Source organism: Epinephelus lanceolatus, chromosome 18 (assembly GCF_041903045.1).
Source record: "Epinephelus lanceolatus isolate andai-2023 chromosome 18, ASM4190304v1, whole genome shotgun sequence".
Taxonomy (NCBI): Eukaryota; Metazoa; Chordata; class Actinopteri; order Perciformes; family Serranidae; genus Epinephelus; species Epinephelus lanceolatus.
Window position 1 is genome coordinate 31,037,972 of NC_135751.1, and position 21,116 is coordinate 31,059,087.

The window sequence follows — 21,116 nt, forward strand, 5'->3', positions numbered from 1 at the left end:
ATTAACATCTCTTAAGGTAAACTGGTCCTCACATTGTTAAAACACAACTCTTAAACCTGCAGTAACTTATTTTGGGGCGCTTAATGGCAATGAAAGCAGACTGAAAACACAACATCAACCTTTACCATTGTAAGGCAGATCAAGGCAGAGTGTGGTCGGGAATTCCTGCGCTATTCTAAGATTTGCAAATTTACAACCAGGCCTGCTAAAATGCTGACTCATTTCTGAGTTTTAGAACTCAGGGCACTCTATTTTTAAAAAAATCAATCATGCCTAATTCCTAACATATATATGATAAGTTCAATAAGAAATGTCACTTTTATAAACCACATTTTATATTCAATATTCCTATTTTCAGTGTACTTTTAACTGCTGCAAGCTGTAAACTGCCACAACAAACACAATTATGTTCATGTTTACATTGGTTATTTGAGCACAGGGAACCCAAATATGTGACTCTAAAAACAATCAGATCATCTGTGACTTGTTTTGACTTTGGTGTGAACAAAGAGGTTTCCTCCTTAGTGTGGAGGTAAACTGGTCTCCACACCAGGAAACAGTTGTAAGAGGAGCTCCTACATAATACAGTTATCACCAGTATTAATATTACTATTATTTTTATATGAATGTTATTATGTTACTGTGGTAATTCGTCATAGTCACACAAATAATGCGTTGATCAGGGGTGTCGTAGTGGGGGGAAAGAAAAGCCTGGAATTAAATTTTGGTTATGTTTGGACTTTTTTATTATTTCTAAGGGATTAGTGCCATAGCTACATTAAAAGTGGCTGAGTAAATCGACTGAAACACTGAACTTGTATTAAAAAAGGACAGTAGAAGCTCTCCGAGGCCCCTCACCCCCTTTAGGTGTGCAAAATTGTTTAATCTGCCCCTGCACTAGAGTTTGTCTCTAAACCAGCAAGCAAACTGACTTTGTAAAAAATTATAATAATAATCAAAAGGTGCGTGAAAGAGACATGGGTCAAGAGAGGAAGGGCAGGGGGCCCACAGAGACTGCTTATGTACAGGGCCCAGAATTTGGTGCTACGCCCCTGTTAATATTGACATCATTAGGGTGCATTAACCACTTTATTAAATTTAGTAGTGTAGTTGCGTAGTGTGACCACTAGACGGCAGTGAACACATTCAAACAACGCTTAGGTCTCATGTAAACTCATACTAATAATAGTGTAAATTCCACCAAGGCAGACGCAGTACCACACTATAACTTCCGGTCATATATTTCGAAATAAAAGCCTGGTGCATAAATTAAGGTGGATAAAACATTTACAAAGAAGGTAATTATTGCAGAGCTGTTTATCGTAATGTGTTATATGAAGCAGACGTTTAAAAAGTTTGGAACTATGAGTTCAAATTCCCTTGCTGATATTCATGATGAGTTGAGAAGAACCATCTGTGGGGAAAAAGAAGTTTCCCCGGTTGGCCACGCCCTATTAGGGCTACTCCTGTTCATGATTGGACTGATGTGCTAGCTATGGGCGGAGTCATTAGCTAAAGCTCCACTGTGATTGGCTCATTGCAACGTCTGTCTGCACGCCGTCGGTTCATTGGTTGTTTGACGACGGGGATTAACGTGAAAACGCTCTGCTTTCAATGAGCCCACAATGGAGACTAAATAGGAACTCGCACGGATTCAGGCTTTTAATTTATTCATTATATGAAGTTTAATTGTTAATAGTAGCTTCTAAAATCTTTGGCTCATTTTTGACACGCATTTCTAGCGAGGAAAACAAGTTTCGGACAGGTCCTGAAGTTTGTCTACAAGTGTTCTGAATAAGGAAATCGTCTCCGGCTAACGTTATGTAGCAAGCTAATCTCATTTATCCATTCGTAAAGTCAGCTATCATTTCACAGACTCCTCCATTAAACTCCTACATTAAAGGTAAGTTAAAATTTCCCATTTTACAACCAGCACTCGTTCAAGTAAGGAAGACTTAATATAAAGTCAACTAACGTCAGTTGATAGTAACCTTAAATCTGGGTCAGTGTCTTCGCCATGTCGGTGTAGGGAGGAAGAGGGTTAATTTACATCAACCGGTTTGATTTGTTCATGTTCATCAGACAACTCGGCTAATCCGATGTAAAATCATGGCTACCTGCTGATTTAATCCCTTCCAGGCATGACCGAGTACAAACTTGTGGTGGTCGGGGCAGGAGGTGTGGGGAAGAGTGCTCTCACCATCCAACTCATCCAGAACCACTTCGTAGATGAATATGATCCAACCATCGAGGTAAGGCACCAACCATTAGACTATTAGACACAGAGTGCTGGTGAAGTTAAGTGTAATATAGTGGTAAATACAACATTTGGAGTTTACCATGAATATGCATGGTCAGTTTCATGTGTTCATCAAAGTGAGTTATTCAAATTTATACCATTGTACCTGTCAGAGTGAAACAGGTTTTTAAGGGGAACACCACCCAAATTAAGAATGTTATTTTCTTGGCCTAGGAAAGTACAATCAATGTCTGTGAACATGAGCTACTCTCTGTCAAAGCCAGAAACCAGAGAGGTAAGTCTCAAACTTGTGATGTCATCGGATATAAAGCATGGAGCTGCTCCATAGACAATGGTTGGGAGGGTGATTTTGTTTAGACCCACATAATATTTGTTTCCTTTTTCATACCCAGATGAGCTTTATACTATTGTAGAAAATGTACTTATATAGTCTGAACATTTCCCTGGCTCTTTCACCCTTTGTTCATCATTCATTGTCAGTGGAGCAGCTCCAGACTTTGTACTTTATGACATCTCAAGCTTGAGTTTTAGCACTCTATTTTTTGGATTTGGGAAAGTTGTTAATGTTAACTAATATTTTTGGACTGTCTTAGACCACAGGCACAACATGTATGAATTTTGAAAATGGGTGAAGTTCCCCTTTAAAGGTTTGGATAGTATTAAACACCCACTGCTTACTCATATCACCTGTTTCTACACATTAACCAATACACAGGAAATGATATTACATTCTCCCATGCTTTAAGAAGTTGTGGAAGATGTACTCAGATTCGTCCCCTCCCTTTGCCCTTACAATATTTCATTTGTATCAGGACAAAGTTCTTTGGTCACAATTGTACTTTGGTGTCTCGTAAATCAACGTGGGCTGGACACTTTTATGTAAGACATACCTAAGAAACATAAATAAATCTGGCAATACTAACGTGAAAATACTCTGTTACAAGTAGAGGTTCTGCATTAAATACCTTAAATTATAGTATTAGCCATAAAAGGCACCTAAAAGTCAAAAGTGAACGTAATTATGCAGCAGAATGGCCCCTTCAATCATAATATTTAATATCTTATCATAGGACTATTATTACTGATCCATAATAGGTAATAAGCTTTTTAATGTTGTAGCCAGTAGAGGTTGAAGTTACATTTAACCATTTCATATACTGCTGGGCGGTTAATTATGTAACAATGCTGCATCATATCTTATATGGGTGGGAATCGCCTATCTCTCATGATAAGATATTATCATGATACTTAAGTCACGATGCAGTTTTCTTGCATCTTTTAAATGATTTGTAGTGTGCTTTCTTTTCTCACTTTGTTGCCTGTAAATGACAAGTTGGTTGCAAATCTTCATTTTATGTCAGTGTTAAATACATACCTGAATGTTCACTGTAAAACTTTGCATTAGAGGTTTTGTTGCTACATGACGCAGCAGTATGACTGTGAGAAAAAAAACCCTGGAAGTAACATGATGCAATCCATTGTCAGATTTCTTGGCAGACGCATTTGCCTGCATGATCATGTCACTGCTATGTTACAGGACTCGTACAGAAAACAGGTGGTGATTGATGGAGAGACTTGTCTGTTGGACATCCTGGACACTGCAGGTCAGGAGGAGTACAGCGCCATGAGGGACCAATATATGAGGACAGGGGAGGGCTTCCTCTGTGTGTTTGCCATCAACAACACCAAATCCTTTGAGGACGTTCACCTCTATAGGTACAAGATGCGTCACACCGCCTTAGGCTTGTATCAGTAATAAAACACATCTGGAGAAAGAAGTTGAAACTAGACTGTTGAAGAAGGACTAACATTATTTTAATAGTGTGCATGTTTAAGTTGGCACAGTCAGGAATCCAGCTGTGTAAATGCACTGTGCTGGCTCGGGCAGTCTGGCACTACAGACCGTTTCCTGATCAGCAGGAACTGCACTCGAAATTATCTGTGCCTAATATCTATAGACATGCTGAGTGTGGTCACAAGTTGTGGGGGCATTATTGCAGTAGAATCTAGTTCACATTTTTGAGCTAAACCAAATACATAAAGCAAAACTGAAGAAAACATTAGTGGTGCAAAGATAAAGTAGAGTGGCCTCAGTCACTTAGGTGTGTGTCTCTCCTCCTCAGAGAGCAGATCAACAGGGTGAAGGACAGTGACAGTGTTCCAATGGTGCTGGTGGGGAATAAAAGCGACCTGAGTACCCGCACAGTGGAGACGCGGCAGGCGCAGGAGCTGGCACGAAGCTATGGAGTACCATTTGTGGAGACCTCTGCCAAAACCAGACAGGTACATAGGAAAGATAGTGACTATGTTAACATGCACACTAATATTCCACATATGACAATATTCTGAATGTGATACAGGTCATGGTAAAGCATATTCCAAATTAGGCCTTATTCCAAATGTAGCATTTTCTGATAAGACATGTGGGATATGCTGGCATTTTTCAGGTTTTAGGAGCATTCTTTGACATTTATACAGCGCATTTGACATATGTGTCTCAATCTGAGTTTTAACCACAGTTTGCGACACACTGCCTGTTCATGTTCAGCTCTGTGCATTGTACGCAAACCAGCTAACTAGCCCAAAAGAAGAAGCCCACATTTCTAGACAGAAGAAGACTCCTATTTCTAAACATTGTGGGAGAGTTGGATATCACCAGGTTTTTGTATATGTGCAAGTATCCTAAGGCCGACCTTTTCAAGGAGGTGGGTGAAGGAATGAAAGAGGGAGGCTGCACAGTTGAATAAGTGCACCACAATCAGAAAATCCTATTTTGGTGCAAAGCAAAATGGCACAAGCGGCTCCAGTCATTCCACTTTTCCATATTTTAACATGATAACCAACATGTTAGGGCATGCTAATCAAAGTATGCACAGCTGCAAGTAACCATAGCATGTAAACAGCTTAGTGGGAATGTTGTCTGTTTTGGAATAAAGGCAAAAACCAGAATATTATATGTGTGTAAACATAGTAACACCTGTATTCTGTTTGCAATGAGGCATGCATGAGCCTTGTTTGAGAAAGGAGGACATCAGCAAATCAGTGCATGAAATATAATTTTTAATCACCCAAATCCCATTTCATTAAACAAATTTGAATCTTCATTTTTTTCGTGCATCAAATATTTTTCTGTCTGTCTTGCAGGGTGTGGAGGAAGCTTTCTATTCACTAGTGCGGGAGATTAGAAGATACAAGGAGACCAACCGCAGCAACAAGAAGAGCAAGAAGAACACTCAGAGACGTTGCATAATACTATAGCAAACCACACACACACAGTATCCTTTACAGCACTTGTTTCACGCTCGCCCTCACACACTGCACCTCCTCTGTCACATCGGAGACGTCCAGCACCACTCAGGACAGAGAAGCAGACGTGGCAAAATCCATTTTTTTTACTGCTGTCACAGTTTCCACTTACAGTATGTCACCACAAGATTTGCCATTTATTCACCTGGTGTGCAGTGTCTATTTAACGCTGTGAATTCAGTTTGTTTTTGTTTTTGTTTGGTGACCAAACAACTAGAAACTGCAGATTTTAGAAGAGTTTTTTTTTTTTCTTTTTGGTTAAATCCAGCATTTGTGCAAACTTAATTGGAGTCTCTCAAAGACAGATTGAATTTGTCTGGAAGGATAATTCTCTTTTTACTAATAATAATTTTGTCCAGCCGGTGCTTTTACAGTCTGTTAAGCTCCTGTTGACTATTTAGGGGCCAAGGGTTCACAGTGGTGTGTTGCTCTTTGCACTGCCACATCAGGTGACGCATTCAGTCCAAATCTCTAAAATTGTTCTAGGACTCAACACATTGTTTAGGGCAGTGAAATTCATGACAATTTTTATGTGATTTCTAGGGCTGGATGTTGGTACGCCATACCTTTTTAAAGAACTTACCGAAGTAAACTAATATCACATGTTAATGAAACTTCTCCAGTTAGAGATACCTGCATTCAATGTTTTTTGTACCCATATATAGAAAAAAAATGACTATTTGAATTTTTTTGCTTGTAGCCAGTCACTGCAAGCATTTTTGCAAAGTGCAATTGGCCCACTGCTGCAGCAGCTACAACCCATACAGTCTGTGGTGTGGTGAAGTGGAGCATGCCATATTTGACTGATTTGGCAGTTCAGTGTGCAGAGATGCTATCAAAATGTTCAAAAGTATGGTTGCACTGCACGTCTTTGGTGTCTGGTATCATTTTAAACAACCGAATGCTTCCATTCACATAGGTATAAAATTAAGTTAAAAAAGGTATCAAATGACGTACTCTACTGGTATTGGTACAGATATCGTGATTTTTTTTTAGACAGAGATACCCAGCCCTAGTGATCGCCCAGTACACATTTGGTTTCACAAAGTCCCACAAGTAACATAGAAACAGTGTCATATTGACTGTTTACTGTGAAAACATTTTGCTTCCAGATGATTGGTTAAAACTTTTTCCAAGTTTAGAAAAGTAAGTTGTCTTCCCCTTGTTCTGTTGCACAGGTTAGTGTGTCCTCTGGGGCTTGAAACACATCAGTAAAAATTTTTTTTTTTTTTTTGTCTTCTTACAAAGATCATGTCACTTAAGATACTGAAGCAGTATAGGATCACCGCTGTAACAAAACCTCAAAATTGTGTTCCAGACTCCCAGGTGCACTTTATTCATTTTCTGTTATGTGTTTATTGTAGAATATAGGATTAGTTAGTGCCATTTTAAAAAGGTTACTCAGGAATATGGTGTTGTATTAGGAACTGAGGAATACAACAGACTGAGAGCTGTGTCAAATGATTGGTTGAGATCTTGATGCCTCTGTCCATCATTAACTTACAGTTTGAAGTGTCAGCCCTGCCGTTTGTTCCACACAGTTGCACTGTATTCCAAAGTCCTCTTTTAACGCAGTTTTTGTGTCAGTCACAGTGGTGTTGGTGATGTGGGACAACATTTAAACCACACTGATGCTGAAACCAGCAAGAACTCTTCAGCGCTCAGAGTCAGTCATGTTATCGGAACATACTTGATGCTGAATAACGATAGTCAATAGGGCATCAATTTTTTATAGCAGTGTTTGTCTTCTTTGATAATGACTCTGGCACCCTAAATGTAATGGATTGTTAAATTTCTATTTTTGTAGCATTACAAACGTCTTTCCCCGATTTAAAACCCCACATCTGCATTAAGAAACTGGAGGGTTCCCACTTTGCTATGGTGTTAAACCAGCAGCTTCCAAATGCCTGTCTTATTATCTGGACTTAATGTAGTCCCACTGATTTAAATAAATATTGAAAGTTGGAACAAGTCTCTCACTGACAGCTATGTGAAATCTTTAATGCACTCTGCTGTAACGAACAAGTAAATGTCATCAGCTTTTACGTCTTTGTGTGTTCTGTTCACCTGAGGTGGAGCTTTACTGGTGAAAGGCGTTCAGGGGGTTAAATGTATTTTCAAAAAGAGATGCAGGACATGATAAGAACTTATCTCAATCTAAGTAGAGATAGTGATTGTGGTGTGTTTACGCCCGATGTGATTTGGAATTACTGATTAGAAAGACCTCATCTTTTCATGTGGAAGAACAAACACTACATTCAGCTTCCCCCCTCAGTTTGTGCCGTCAAAGGCTGACAATCAGGTAGCATCAGTGGAGAGGAAGGGGTGTGGTTTATGAGGTTTGATTGAGACAATAACGCTGAAGAGGTCTGCAGTGAAGTTCCTCTTTTCATTTCTGAAAAAGTTACACTTTTACTTTGATGTCAGTAAGACTGGGGAATGTACAAACACTTTGAACCTCTTCCCACACAGGACATGTCACATGTACATTTACCGTCTGGTGTGGTTTAGCATCCTGTATGTAAATTTCTGCAGTGATTGTTAAACAAGTAGTGATCACACATGACAGGCCAAAAAGGAATATATTGCTTTTTGACTTTTATTATACAAAAGACACTACTTAATGTCAGTTTATTTAATAGAAAACATAGAAATTGTGTGATATTTAAGCATTTTTACAAACAACAAAATACATAGAAAAAAATACAGTGAGATGATAAGAGTCTGTGGTTATCAAAGGTGAGGCATCTACGGAATGAGAGTGTGTGGGCACCCCTCACCATCCAAAACGATTCACTAGCTTGCTCTGGTCATCCAAATCTTTCTGCACCTTCTTCCTCATGTAAAAGATGGGGCAATCTCGGCTGTAGAGAAGTCAGGAGGGACAGTGTTACTGTATGCTCAGCCAGAAATCTGCAGCAAATACACAGCTATAATAAAAACGTGAACATGTAGTGTATAAGTACCTGGTACAGAGCACATCCTCATGGAGGGAGCCCTGACAGCGCTGGCACTGAGTCCAAAGGCGAGAGAAACGCTCCTCTAGTGTGTTCAGGTGAAAGATCTGTAATTTACAGGCTAAATGTTAGAATATCATGAGACATGTCAGGGATAAAAGTGATGTTTGTTTTCAGATATTGACTCCTTAATTCTTATTTTAATAAATCAATTTCACAAGTTGTGCTTTATTGGAACAGTCAAATTGGAAAGACTTAAAGAAAATTTAAGCAGTACACTGGTCTGCAGCAGCCCATTCAATACTCATTAGACATTCTGCTCGATCTACTTAAATACATTTAATATCAAATTCTCTTCAATGGATTCCCTGAGCGCTAAGGAGCCACCAGAGGGCGATATGACGATGATTAACACTAAACAGCCATTGATTAAGAATTATACATTAAAGCAGGGCTGCACTGAACGGTTTGGAGCCTTGAAGCTTCATTCATAACAGACATTTCAATTTTACATGACATCATATGCTGCACAGGTTTTGCTTTTTTTGCATGCCTATTCTTTGTGTCTAAACCTTTAAATTTCACCAGGGTAAAAAAAGGTTTGCACCTGTATTAATACAGTCTAATAGCACCATAAATTACATGTATTCATTTAAAAAAAAAGTTGATTTAATTATTTAAAAAGAAAAGAACTCATTTAATGTGATGAATCACTTTACTCGAATTGAGGATTTGGTTCGAGGATTTAAAAAAAAAAAAAAAAATTAGGGGTGCACCAATTGCGAAATTCTGGGCTGACATGCGAATGTTAATGGAAAGAAAGACAAAAAATTACTGGTACTTCAAAACCAACTTCTTAGTAAGATGCATGTTTGTCTTCACACAGATAAGCATATCTATGTTGCTTTAGCTCAGGTTATATCTCTTCTCATCCAAGATGTGAGACGCAGATCTTAACAGCTGCTCACTGAAAGCAAATGTGAAAACAAACCACCATGCACACGGCACCCATCTCCCTCTCACATTATACCAGACTCAGGTAGAGCCAGTGGCTTCTTCTCTGAATCAGCAGCTGGGTGCGTAAGCTACTGCTGTGCGGGTCTGTACACTAATATCTGACAGAACATCTAGCCTGCGACCGATTTTTAGGATCATTACATCATAAAATATGATGGCAGACATTTAAAGCTTCATTCAAAAACTTCAACAGAAGCTTTGAATGTAAAAAGATGACATTCAGTGCAGCCCTACATTAAAGCTTTTCTTCATAGATAGAGCTGGGACTTTAAACAAGTAAACTTCGCCCTCTTAGTGATGAAAAACAACACATCATAGTGTGAAGCCATCTGGCATCTTGCGTACCTCTTTTTGGTACAGTTCAGACTCCTTCTTCTTACAGAAATCGCACACAGCCGCTGCAATGACGCAAATGTTAGATGTCACAAATATGAAGCTCTTGAACTCGGCTCCCACACATAAAGTGGCACCAAAAAGTATATTCTGAGCACACACATACCATCTGTCTTGAGCACAGCTTTGCAGCCGATACAGGTGCTTCTCTTCTGAGCAAATGCCATGAGGCCCCCGATCTTCGAGGTCAACACAGTCTTACAGCGTGTGTGGTCGCCCTCTGAAAGATGCCAGAAAATCAACAGAAATATTAAGTTTTAAAGCTTTAACTAGCATATCTATATTATATCTGCTGTTTCTTGACTCAACTGTGCAGCTCTGACACTTGCTTTGATTGTTATGATGTTGGCAATGTTACATTTCACCCATCAGACTGTGCATCTAATAAGTAACTATGTGTCAACCAGCTAACAGATCTTTGAGGATGAAACAAGTGTCAGCTAACTGCCTAAACTATAATAATAAAACTGTGTATTTGTAGACTTACTGAGCAGGATGTTCTCTGCTTTGGTCTCTCCCAGGATGGGCTCAAATATTCTCATCAGGGGCTTGGACAGCTGCTGCTCCAGGTAGTATTGTGTGTCGATGGGAATGTTGTTCTCCAGCACATAGATCGGGTCCTAAAGGAACAAATGGAAGAACCAGGATCATCATCGGGGTTTAATATGCATTATATGAAAAGGTGGATGCACCAATGAAACAAACAATGAAAGATGAACCAACAGACCTCTGACTTCATGTATGCTGCGACTCCCTTTGCAGCCTTGATGATGACATATGGCACTCGGTCTCCCAGGTGCGGGGCGCTGCCAGCATCTCTTTTCCTCATCCTGTGAAACATCAGTATGAAAGGGTCAGGGCAACCATATCCAACACATAAATCCCCTTGGAGTATTATTTGAGTATTATTTCAGTGTGGTCACACACCTCTCAGCCAGCTCCACGTGCGCCTGTTTGCCAGCGTACTCCTGAGCCGTACGCGTTAGCTCCTTGGTGATGACAAGCTGGCTGATGTCAATGCGGTTGCACAGTAGGTCAGAGATCACTTCTTTAGCGTGAGCCACAGCACCCTGGGGATCCCTGACGAAACATCACATCAGCTGTTAACTTTCAAAATAAATTAACAGCTCATAGGGTAGTTAAGATTCAACCAGGTAACAAGCCAGACAGTGGGCTCAGAATCTGAAAGTCAAGTTTATACCTTAATGGAAGCCGAAAATAAGATAAAATAGTTGTAGGATCAACTTTTATCTGGTTATCAAACAGTCTCAATTTAATGCTAATGTCCCTATACAACCTACATAAGCAAACAAGTCCATCAGCAAGAAGCTTTCTATACAGTTATTCTTAATGTCTTCCTGGGTCTGATTCCTTATGAAATCGGACAAAATGATTTACACCACCCAGACAGGAAGAATCTATGTTTACATTTTTAGGGTCATGTTTTAGTTTTACTTGCTTCTAAATCAAATATGTTAGCCAGATCAAGATCTTTCTGACATGATCCAGCATGCTCATGGAAAATGCAGCCTTGATTCTAGGAAACACTATCGGTTTTTTCCTCAGAGGCCACCAAAATCAATACAAAATGAAAGGTTTCGCGAAAATTAGAAAATTACAACAAAATGAACAAATAACACATTATGTATAGAATATAAACGTGTGTATGTACCTGTCTATGAGGATTTTCTGCAGACAGGTGTTGATAAGGTTAGCCACCAGAGGACAGTTGTCTCTGCGGACAGTCTCAATGCCTTTACAGTCCATCTTGTCATGTGTGTCTGCACTGCCGGAGAAATACAGGCCTGCGTAGCGCTTCTTGTTGATCAGCAGGTATGGATAGTACACCTGTGGAAGTGACAAAAATAAGCTCTTAGTTGAGAGGATGTTCTAACTCCCAAAGACATGCTTCGGCCACAAGTGCTGTTGCATCATGCATGTCTATGTTGTCAGTTCAGTTCAAAAACTCTTATTTGCTTACTCCAGTACTGAGATACCTAAATCCCCTCAAACCATCCCGATTAAAAGACAAACTTCTACAGATGATGAAACAACCAAGTCAAGTGCTTTGATAATCCAAGTGGACAGAAGTGGTACCTTCTCAAACTCCAGTTTGATGGGCTGTACGAAATGGGACGACACCCACTCTGCTGCCTCCTTCCCAATATCCATGGCCTCCCTCACTGTGGCAACTCCAAGCTTAACCATGACAGAGTCTGTGTCTCCATAGATTACCTAAAAATAATGTTTAAACAACATGTTAACAAAGGGGATCCGTTGAAAACATCAGGCAGCAGGTTCCATACCTTGAGTCAGTTCAAAACAACTAAGTCCCCTGTGTTTCAGCAGCCTAGGGCGGCTTTTTGTAAGTGTTTTCAATGAGAGCGTTTTGCTAGATGCTTTTCACATTTTTCCCCTCTATGTGCCTCGCATTTTTGCATGTGCACAATGAACGCCTCAAGTTGAAAAACACTTTTTCCAATCAGATGAATTGTGAAAAAGATGTATCAAGCCGCAAAAGTGTCTGCTTGGAGCAGGCTTTAACAAAAATGGCATTACGGTGTGCCATGAGTTCTGCAATCTGCAAAATGCGCTCTGTCTGATCAGAGCCTAACAGTATTTCTTGTATTGTTTTACAATATTTTTAACTCATAAATGTTTAACAAGCAGAACAAAAAGAGACAGAGGAGAAAGGAGTTTGGGTCGCCATTGGTGGGACGCAGCTACATGTATTGCTCACCTTGGCATCAGCTTGGAAGCCATTAGAAATGGTGTACTTGGACTCCACCAGCTGTTTGGTTTGCTCAATCATCTGTCTTCCAAAACCAGTGACACTCTAAATGAGGGGGAAAACAGGATTTAAATACGTTTATCACTCAATGATCTGTGGTGTTGGAATAAGCTTTCACTGGAGCAAAATCATCATCAGACACATTACAGGTCATGAGTTTCAACCAATGCCTGGGACACTATTTGCCACTATGCAAAGCATTTTATCCCAAAATGGTTCCCGTAGAAGGCAGCAGTTATCTTCGCAGCTCTCTGTGAGGGTGTTGTGTAATCAAGTAAGTCAACATTCCACAAAAACAGCCTGTTCTGGTTCATTTTTACACTTACACTAGCTCTTTGTTATTTTCACTGGTTCTGTGGTTTCTGCCTCGACACTAATCTTTGCTCTACATCTTTGTTGTTTACCGTCTGTGCTCTGACAACACATCTGTGCAGAACAGTCAGAAGAGTGACAGCAAGTCAAGTGGGGACGACTTCATTTAGCATGAATAAAAAAACAGTTGTGTTGGGCTAGAACAGTCAACATTTGATATCTTTAGAGACAGCATGTTGTCAGTGGTATTGATGAGTACAGTCCACACCAGCATCTAACCAGACCACAGTAACATTTGCAGGTTTGTTCATGTTTATGTCTGACTCTGTGAGACCACCTGCTCCACCTATGACACAACACTGACTGAAATAATAATCATGTAACCAAAACTAAAACATTTTCCCTTTTGGATGAGAACACACGGCATGCGATTTACAGAGCAGACATGATAGAGCAGAACAAAAAAACTGTCAGTTGGACTTTAAGACCAGCATCAGCCCAAGAGTCAACTGCTCACCTGTGAGATCTCAAGGCAAGGCAGCTTGCCCACCTGAGCACCTGTGAAGCCATAGACGGAGTTTGCGCTGATTTTGAGGGCCAGCTGTCGGCCATCCAGCACCTGCCTCTTAAAAGGGTCAGTTTCCTTCTTTAGCTCTGCTTTGGCCCTGTGGACAGACAGTGGGACATGCTGAAGAATAAGCTAGGTGTGACTGTTTTATGGGCACAAACAAAATCATCTGTTTAATATTACCTGTTGGAACTAAAACATAATCATATCTACAATGACTGGGTTTCTTGGTTTGTTTCGGTACACCTATTTTGTACTTTTCTGAACATTATCAAAGCAAGAGGAAACACATCAAACACTAGCCAGAGGATCAAAAATGTACTAATTGTAGCAGCAAGTTAAGTTTAAAGTATCATAAGAAGTTGAAGCTGTCTTTTGAATCGCTGACTTTTAACTCCAGTTGAGGTTCAATTTCATTTTGTGAATTATTTGAATAATTCAAACCTCTTCCTAGCAGACAACAGGTTCTCCAGGATCTCAGGTAGAAGTCCTTTTCTTTTAGAGCTCTTCACAAACATATCACCAGTCGGAGTCTTGATGAAGTCCTCTGGTGAGAGGCTGAAGACACACAACCACTTCAGATATTAGCTCATTATGTTCATAGACATACACACATTTAAAGGTCCAGTGTGGAGGATTTAGTGGCATCTAGTGGTCTGGTTGCAGAACTGAAACTTCTCCCATGTGCAAAGCGTGTAGGAGAACTACAGTGGCCAACGTGAACACAAAAATGCCAATGGCCCAACTAGAGTCAGTGTTTGAGTTGACTGATTTGTGATACTGATGAACAAGACAGTTAGACTCTGTGGGAGAGGACCTGCTCTGTACATAGGTATAAACAGCTTATTCTGATGTAACAAAAACACAATGATTCCTATTTTCAGGTGGTTATAAACTAATGAAAACATAGTTATGATTTTTTTTTTAACATTTCTGCCAATAGATAGCCCCTAAATCCCACACTGGACATTGATCATTAAAAAACAATGAAGTAAACTATGTAAAGTGTCACATTTAGCTCATAATACTAACGGCAAGAAGAAAGTGGCATACATTTGACATTTCACTTAACAAATTTCAGCTGCCAGGAGACAAAATTTAGGGTAACTAAAGGTCTTCAGAGCCTTTTTGAACTTCATAACTTTAGCAACTTTCTCACACATATAAAAAGAGTCTCTCACTTCTCTCTCTCTGCTGAGCCCTTCTGCAGCAGGGTGGTGTAGCACAGGTTGTGAGCCATCATGATGGACGGATACAGAGAGGAGAAATCCAGGGTGGCAATAGGAACGCTGTAATACCTACACAGAGAGGAAAGATGGTGTTCAAAAGGTATAAGAGAAGCTTGCCATACAAGAGCAGAGAGGAGTCATACCCTTGCACAAACTGCAAATGTACATACCCTTTCTCTGGCTCAATGACAGTCGCTCCAGTGTAATCTTCTCCTCCTTCTGTCTTTACAACAGGCATGACCAGGTCCTGTTTCATGGCCTACACAAGTACAGACACTTACAGTTTCCATCCTTAAATCTGTAACTACGCATGCAGTAACTGTCCCATGTGTTTTGCCTCTATTACCTGTCGCAGCAGCTGAGAGACAACTTTGATCTGCTGTCCTCTTGACAGCAGGTAGGTGAGAGGCACACCTGTCACTCTGGCCATCTCCATGTAGTTAATCACACACATCAGCTTCTGCAGCAAGCGCAGTGGGAGGTAGGCGTCTTTCAGGCAGTAAACGGCCAAACGACGACGTGTCTGTTCGTTGCCATTCTGTGATGGAGGAAAAAGGGGGGAAGGCCATTTCAATCTGCAGAGCTCTTAATGATAAACAGCTATCTTCCAGATGCATAAACTTTACTGCTTTGTGCTTTACCTGCAGATCAGTGATGATTGAGTGCTGCACATCCTCCTTCTGTTCTTGCAGGAAGTGGAAACTCACAGCGTTTAGTGTGTATGAGCGCAGTTTATAGTCCCTAAGGAGAACCTGAGGGAAACACAACAATCAAACTGTGTGCAGTGTCTTTTCCTGAAAGCCTTGTTACCAAAATAATGCATCACATACTAACTGTATAATAAATACTGTATGGTTGCTTTTGCTCTAGTTGAAGCTGACCTGCAGTAGATCAAACTGAACCCGGCCCTCCATGTTAATGGTCTTGTTCTCTCTGCGGCCCATCTGCTTGCTCTGGAAGTTTAGGTCTCGCAAGACTGACTTGATGCCTCGCACTCGACCGAGGTAGGGAAAGAAATTCACCTGAACAAAAAAAGAATGTATTGAGTGAAAGGGGGAAACCTGGATGTCTTACTCTGAATTAAAAGAGGGAAGTCTCAAGTATTTCTACCATAAATACAATGTTCCAGTACAATCTTTGCTTAAAGCTATACAATGCAGGATGTCGGTAACTGTCTGTAAAGACACTCCCCAATGAAAGCAAAAGTAAAGGCCAACCCCAGATTCACTCTAGTGTGGGAATTTGGCTTCACTATATTTGTGTTTCCTTGGCGCTGTGTCTCTTGGACACGTACTACTTGAGGTCTGGAACCTGGTCACTACCTTTTCATGAAGCCCTGACCTCACATGAACACAGTGGGGACACATGCTCATACACACACCAAACACAGAAAATAAGTAATTAAGAAAATAAGGCAGAGGGCAGAGACTCTGCAGAAAACTACACCACTACACATTTCTTGTGGGTCAGAAGTGATGATTGAGAGGCATTACTTCTGTATGAGTCCTTTTTTTTTGTAGGAAAATCCTGCATAGTATATCTTAAAGTATCTATGTGCATTACTCATAGCCTGAGGATTTTTAGGCCCTTATATTGCATGAAGTAATAGACAAATGTGGCTCCATCTAACCTTTAAAGCAGCTGCCCTGTTGAGCAAGTAAGGAAAGTCAAAGTTTTGGATGTTGTATCCAGTGATGATGTCTGGATCCACTGTCCTCAAAAACTCCGCCCAGCTCTGCTCACAGAGACGTAAAACAGACACACAATGACGTGACAGATGATAACCAAGACATTAGAAAAGTGAACAGAAAATATGTTTATATAATATAAAAATATTTATGTTTTTCAGTGCTTTACTGAAGCCTGTGTGTATACCTGCAGTAGCTGTTTCTCCTGTGTAAAGCACAATATTTGAGAGCCCACGATGCTGGCGCAGGACTGGAGAGTGAACACAGTGCGAATGAAGGGCTCTGTCTCACCCTGTCGCTGCACCATGGACGCTATCTGAATCACAGGGTCTTTGTCTGCTTCTGGGAAGATTCCTGGAAAGAAACAAATTGACACAAGAGTCAAACTCTGTATTCGCTTTTCATTAAGTATGATCAGGCCTCATAGGCAAAGAGCATGTTATGGTTGGTTTGCATGCTGTTTAATAAGAATGCTAAAGAGAAAGACAGAAACCCACCTTTCCTTCCTGCACACTCAATGTCAAAGCTGAGGACCCTGAGTGGTGCGATCCTCTGCCAGTCTCCTTCTGCAGGGTGACTTATCAAATCTTTCCATCCCACATCCACCTCATACTGACACAGGGACACCTGAAGGACATAAACAGGGGGAAACAGTTCATAAACAATGTTGGTAAAAGTCTGATATATATGATTATATGAAGGCTCTCAGGGAAGTTAAGTGCTGTCCCATGTAGCGCCACAGCCATGTGAAGTACACCTACCTTGCCTGGGTACCGAGGATCAGTGTCCCCTGCACTCTTCTCTTCACGTACTCTGTACTTGTTTTTGGGAAGTTCAATCCAACAGCATCCCACCACATCACAGTCCACCATAAACCTGACAACACAGAGAGGTTCACTGAGCTGAAACATACAGCTTTAATGTTGCATTTGCTCATTCGTTGTTTTGTAAGAAAGTTACTTATAAACAAAACAAACAACAAGTTGCCCCAACGTTTTTATGACCTGGAGCCAGGACTAAAGTTTGTGAGATTTCCATGGTCCCATTACACATAAAAAGAGATATATATGATTATGCCCACGAAATTACTCAGGAGGATTAAAATGTGGCTGTTTAGCCCGACAAACTAGAACACCATGATTAACTTAATGGTGACAAATCTCTATTGTAAGTCCACAATCATTTCTCTGTATGCATGAGCCTGGAAAACATTCTGTGCAGAGTCTCATGCAGCTGTCTTGATGATAAGGGTTGTCTTTTACTATTGTCAAATCGCCATTGCCATATTTATACAGCAAACACACACACACACACACACACACCTTATCTCAAAATCTATGTTGGCCTCATATGATTGGTAACCCTGGATGGGGAAGGGTCCAAACTTGAACCCCTGCTCCAGCAATCTCTTTGCCGGTGCAATGAGACGAGGCATCGCCATGGTTATCCTCAAAAAATCCAAACTGCGATTCCCATGGTAACCATACATGCCTGCAAGTAAAGAAAACAAGAGGTTAAACTCCAAGAAACCTGATAAAACCATAGTCACTTAACTTTACCACTTTGCATGTAAACTGATTATCAAATATGTTTTGTAACTAGGATCAGCCTTCTGAGTTCACAATGATTTGATTAACTTATATTGAGTATACAAATGCACATGAGCATTTGCAGATCTTTGCATATTGAATGTCTTAAATCTAGGCTAAAATCACTTGTTTTCTCCAGCTGTCTATGTGTTTGAAGTATGTCAATATTTTGTCACTGTCTTTGTGTAAGTTGTCAGTGTCTGTACTTTTTTTATTTTAATGTGTAAGACACTTTGATCAACCGCTGGTTGTTTATAAGGCCTGCAATGCAAATAAACTGATTTGACTTGTACTCACTCTCTTTGCGGGTGATGTCCACAGCCAGCACTGTGACAGAGATGTTGTCCTTATTGGATCGCATATCCTTCAGGACAACAGAGTTCAACTCTCTTTTAAAGTCACCCAGGTAATCAGATTTAAAACCTTTTGAAAGAAAACAGTGTATGAGTTACAATTAAATGACTTTATCCTCTGAACAGCTGAGATCATTCAGAAAAGTTACATGCTCAAAACAGAAATGTGCTCTACTGAGAAAACTTTTAACAGTTACTAATTGAAAGCTATTGTACTGACCAAAATATAAATATAAATATTAAAAATCACTGACTATGTATTGACAAAATTGTTACAAGTACTCACCACTTGGTGCAGGAACATAGAAGTAAGGTGCAAAACCGTGGACGTGGCAACACACACTGTTGCCACTGTCTGTCACCCCAAACATTCGAATGATGGGGACTTTCCCCTGCGACTGACCAGGCATGCCAGCCACCGTCGTCCCTGCATTACAAAAAAGAGGAAACAAACTAAGATACCATTTCCTCTCACATACAGCAATGATATTTGAGCACGTGGATATGTTCTACACTGTCATTTAGACTGAAACAATAAGGAAGCCGAGATAACTAGAAAATATCTTGATCCTGGCTTCAACAAAAGTCTCCTGATAATTACCTAAATAATAGTCCAGATCAATCTGCTGAAACACCAAAGTTTCAGATGATGGGTTCAGTGTAGGAGCGGGAGGCCGCCGCCAACGAGGGTTAAGGTCTGCTGAGAAGAGGTCACCTGAAGAAACAAGGTCATGAGACAGAAGTACAAAGTGTATCATTTCAGATCTAAGTGGATATAGCCAAGAGCTGTTCAAGTACAATCACAAATTGAACAAACCCAGTACGGGTGATTTCTTGAAATGATAGACAACTAGTTCCACTGTTGCCACTTACTGTTAGCACACAGTTGCATTATTTACAAAGCAAAGCTATTTATCCATACATTAGTTATACCTGTTTATCCTTGAGGGTCATGGCGAAGCTGACAAGCTAAGCATGCTTTATATACTCAAGGCATGACTGGATTACCAATCTGGAATAAATTGTTAGAGCTACCAGTCAAACTTACCTAAAATCATGCTGTAAAATAAACATGAGTATTATTCTAAAGGTTGCTAGGTTCTGCAGAAAAACTATGTGCAGTTGTGCTTGTTAAAGAAAATTATCTGTGTGTGACATAGCCTTTACATAAGTCAACAGTTCTAATACAGGTCTGCATGTAATTTGCATAACTCAACGCCGTCTGGTAACTCTTTTTACTTCTGCCACCTATGACTTTGTGCTCTTTTGTTACACTCACCTACGGGAATAACATCATGGCCGGCCTGCCCCTCCATCTCCTCTGCCTCCATCTCCGCATCCTCAAACATGGACAACTCCTCTTCAAACTGCGATGGACTGTCCTCCCATTCACCAGCCATCTTACCCCGTTTGGCCTGGGACGCACTGCCCGTGAAAGGGCCACCATTGCGTCTTTTAAAATCCATGCCTGCAGGAAACATTGGAGGCAGAAGTCAAATTAGATCATGATAGCAGTTAACAAATATATTCAGAATGAGGTTGAATCATCAAAACAACACATACTTATTCTATTAGGCTAAGAGTTTATTAGCACTTCTAAGGGGAGCTGACATTTTGACACACAACCAAGACATTACTATACATATTAAAGGTTAAATGGGACAGAAAACATACAGCTGTTGGATTACTGCCTGTGTTAGTATTCCTTGCACCGTACATTTGGCATGTAGTGCATATGTTTTGAAACTGTGTGGACTATGCTGGGCTTACTGCGAAAAATAGGTGAAAGAAATACAGTGCTGCTGCCTGTGATGCAGTGACGTTGTACAGTGCTGGTGTCTTTCACTTGATGCAATGCATTGTAATAACAAGATGAAGGGCACCATAACCTGCATAACAGGATAAGCATAGACACAGTTCAAACAGGAAGTAATCATAGGTACTGATACCTGATAGTGTTACATTAAATAATGCTTTGGGATGCCATGTAGTTGATAACAAGCACCAACAACTGAGAGACAACCTGCCACACTGCACATAACGTAGCCCATTAGCAAGTACCTAGCATGATTGTTGCTGTAACGTTATCCCTCACACTTTACACAACACATTATAGAGTTGGTATAACAACCAGCTTTGGTGACTGTAACTGGTTAGCTAAGATTACACTGCAAACTTCTCAGTGCTATCTCAGTTAAGTGGACACGTTTAATGTAGCGTATGCACGCGCCATTGCTGTACCTTCACATACGCATAATACAGCGTTATATTAGCACTAGCATTGCAGCGGTAAAGTTTGTGTCGAGTTATTTTTTCCTCAAACTACGGAGGCTGTTTTCTGTTGTGACGTCCTAAGACAATAAGCTAGCAAGCGCCAGTGTAAACACAGAACAGTCTCGCGCCGACGCCGATCTTAGCAAACCGTCGGACGGATCTCACTGCGAAACTTGTCAAGGCAACTATCAAACGGCTGCTGCGTTTCTATCAAAGTTATAAATACCTATCAGAGTTACGTCTCCACAACAGCCCCCGGGTTGACAACAGCTCCCGCCAATCTGCTTCAATTTGTGAACTTTCACCGACGAAAGCGCGGAAAATTTCCGTTTTGTAACAAAGCCCAATAGTGAAGGAAGGGGCAGTGACGACACTGACG

General features: G+C 40.5%; 2 protein-coding genes across 3 annotated transcripts; one reads left to right on the top strand and one right to left on the bottom strand.

Moving 5' to 3' along the window:
• Positions 1 to 1,592: 1,592 nt before the first annotated feature.
• On the top strand, positions 1,593 to 7,611 carry LOC117268371 (GTPase KRas). The gene is made up of 5 exons (XM_033644739.2): positions 1,593 to 1,903; positions 2,140 to 2,252; positions 3,798 to 3,976; positions 4,384 to 4,543; positions 5,405 to 7,611. Exons 2-5 carry the CDS (start codon positions 2,142 to 2,144, stop codon positions 5,516 to 5,518), a joined length of 564 nt encoding a protein of 187 aa, XP_033500630.1. The 5' UTR covers positions 1,593 to 1,903; positions 2,140 to 2,141; the 3' UTR covers positions 5,519 to 7,611.
• A 540-nt stretch (positions 7,612 to 8,151) lies between these two features.
• Positions 8,152 to 21,116, bottom strand: pold1 (polymerase (DNA directed), delta 1, catalytic subunit). Of its 2 annotated transcripts, none has more exons than XM_033644738.2 (27): positions 20,964 to 21,116; positions 19,743 to 19,931; positions 19,065 to 19,178; positions 18,750 to 18,890; positions 18,408 to 18,533; positions 17,844 to 18,012; positions 17,283 to 17,397; positions 17,019 to 17,148; positions 16,709 to 16,875; positions 16,464 to 16,568; positions 15,715 to 15,855; positions 15,475 to 15,585; positions 15,180 to 15,371; positions 15,004 to 15,092; positions 14,786 to 14,902; positions 14,049 to 14,162; positions 13,554 to 13,701; positions 12,674 to 12,769; positions 12,031 to 12,168; positions 11,606 to 11,781; positions 10,861 to 11,013; positions 10,661 to 10,763; positions 10,421 to 10,553; positions 10,040 to 10,153; positions 9,886 to 9,938; positions 8,533 to 8,630; positions 8,152 to 8,430 (listed from the first exon to the last, which is right to left on the bottom strand). In XM_033644738.2, the coding sequence occupies exons 2-27, from the start codon at positions 19,927 to 19,929 to the stop codon at positions 8,343 to 8,345; spliced, it is 3,318 nt and encodes a 1,105-aa protein (XP_033500629.1). In that variant the 5' UTR covers positions 19,930 to 19,931; positions 20,964 to 21,116; the 3' UTR covers positions 8,152 to 8,342. The 2 variants fall into 2 exon arrangements, with proteins under 2 accessions (XP_033500629.1, XP_078017611.1); XM_078161485.1 differs by lacking the exon at positions 20,964 to 21,116 and adding an exon at positions 20,234 to 20,413.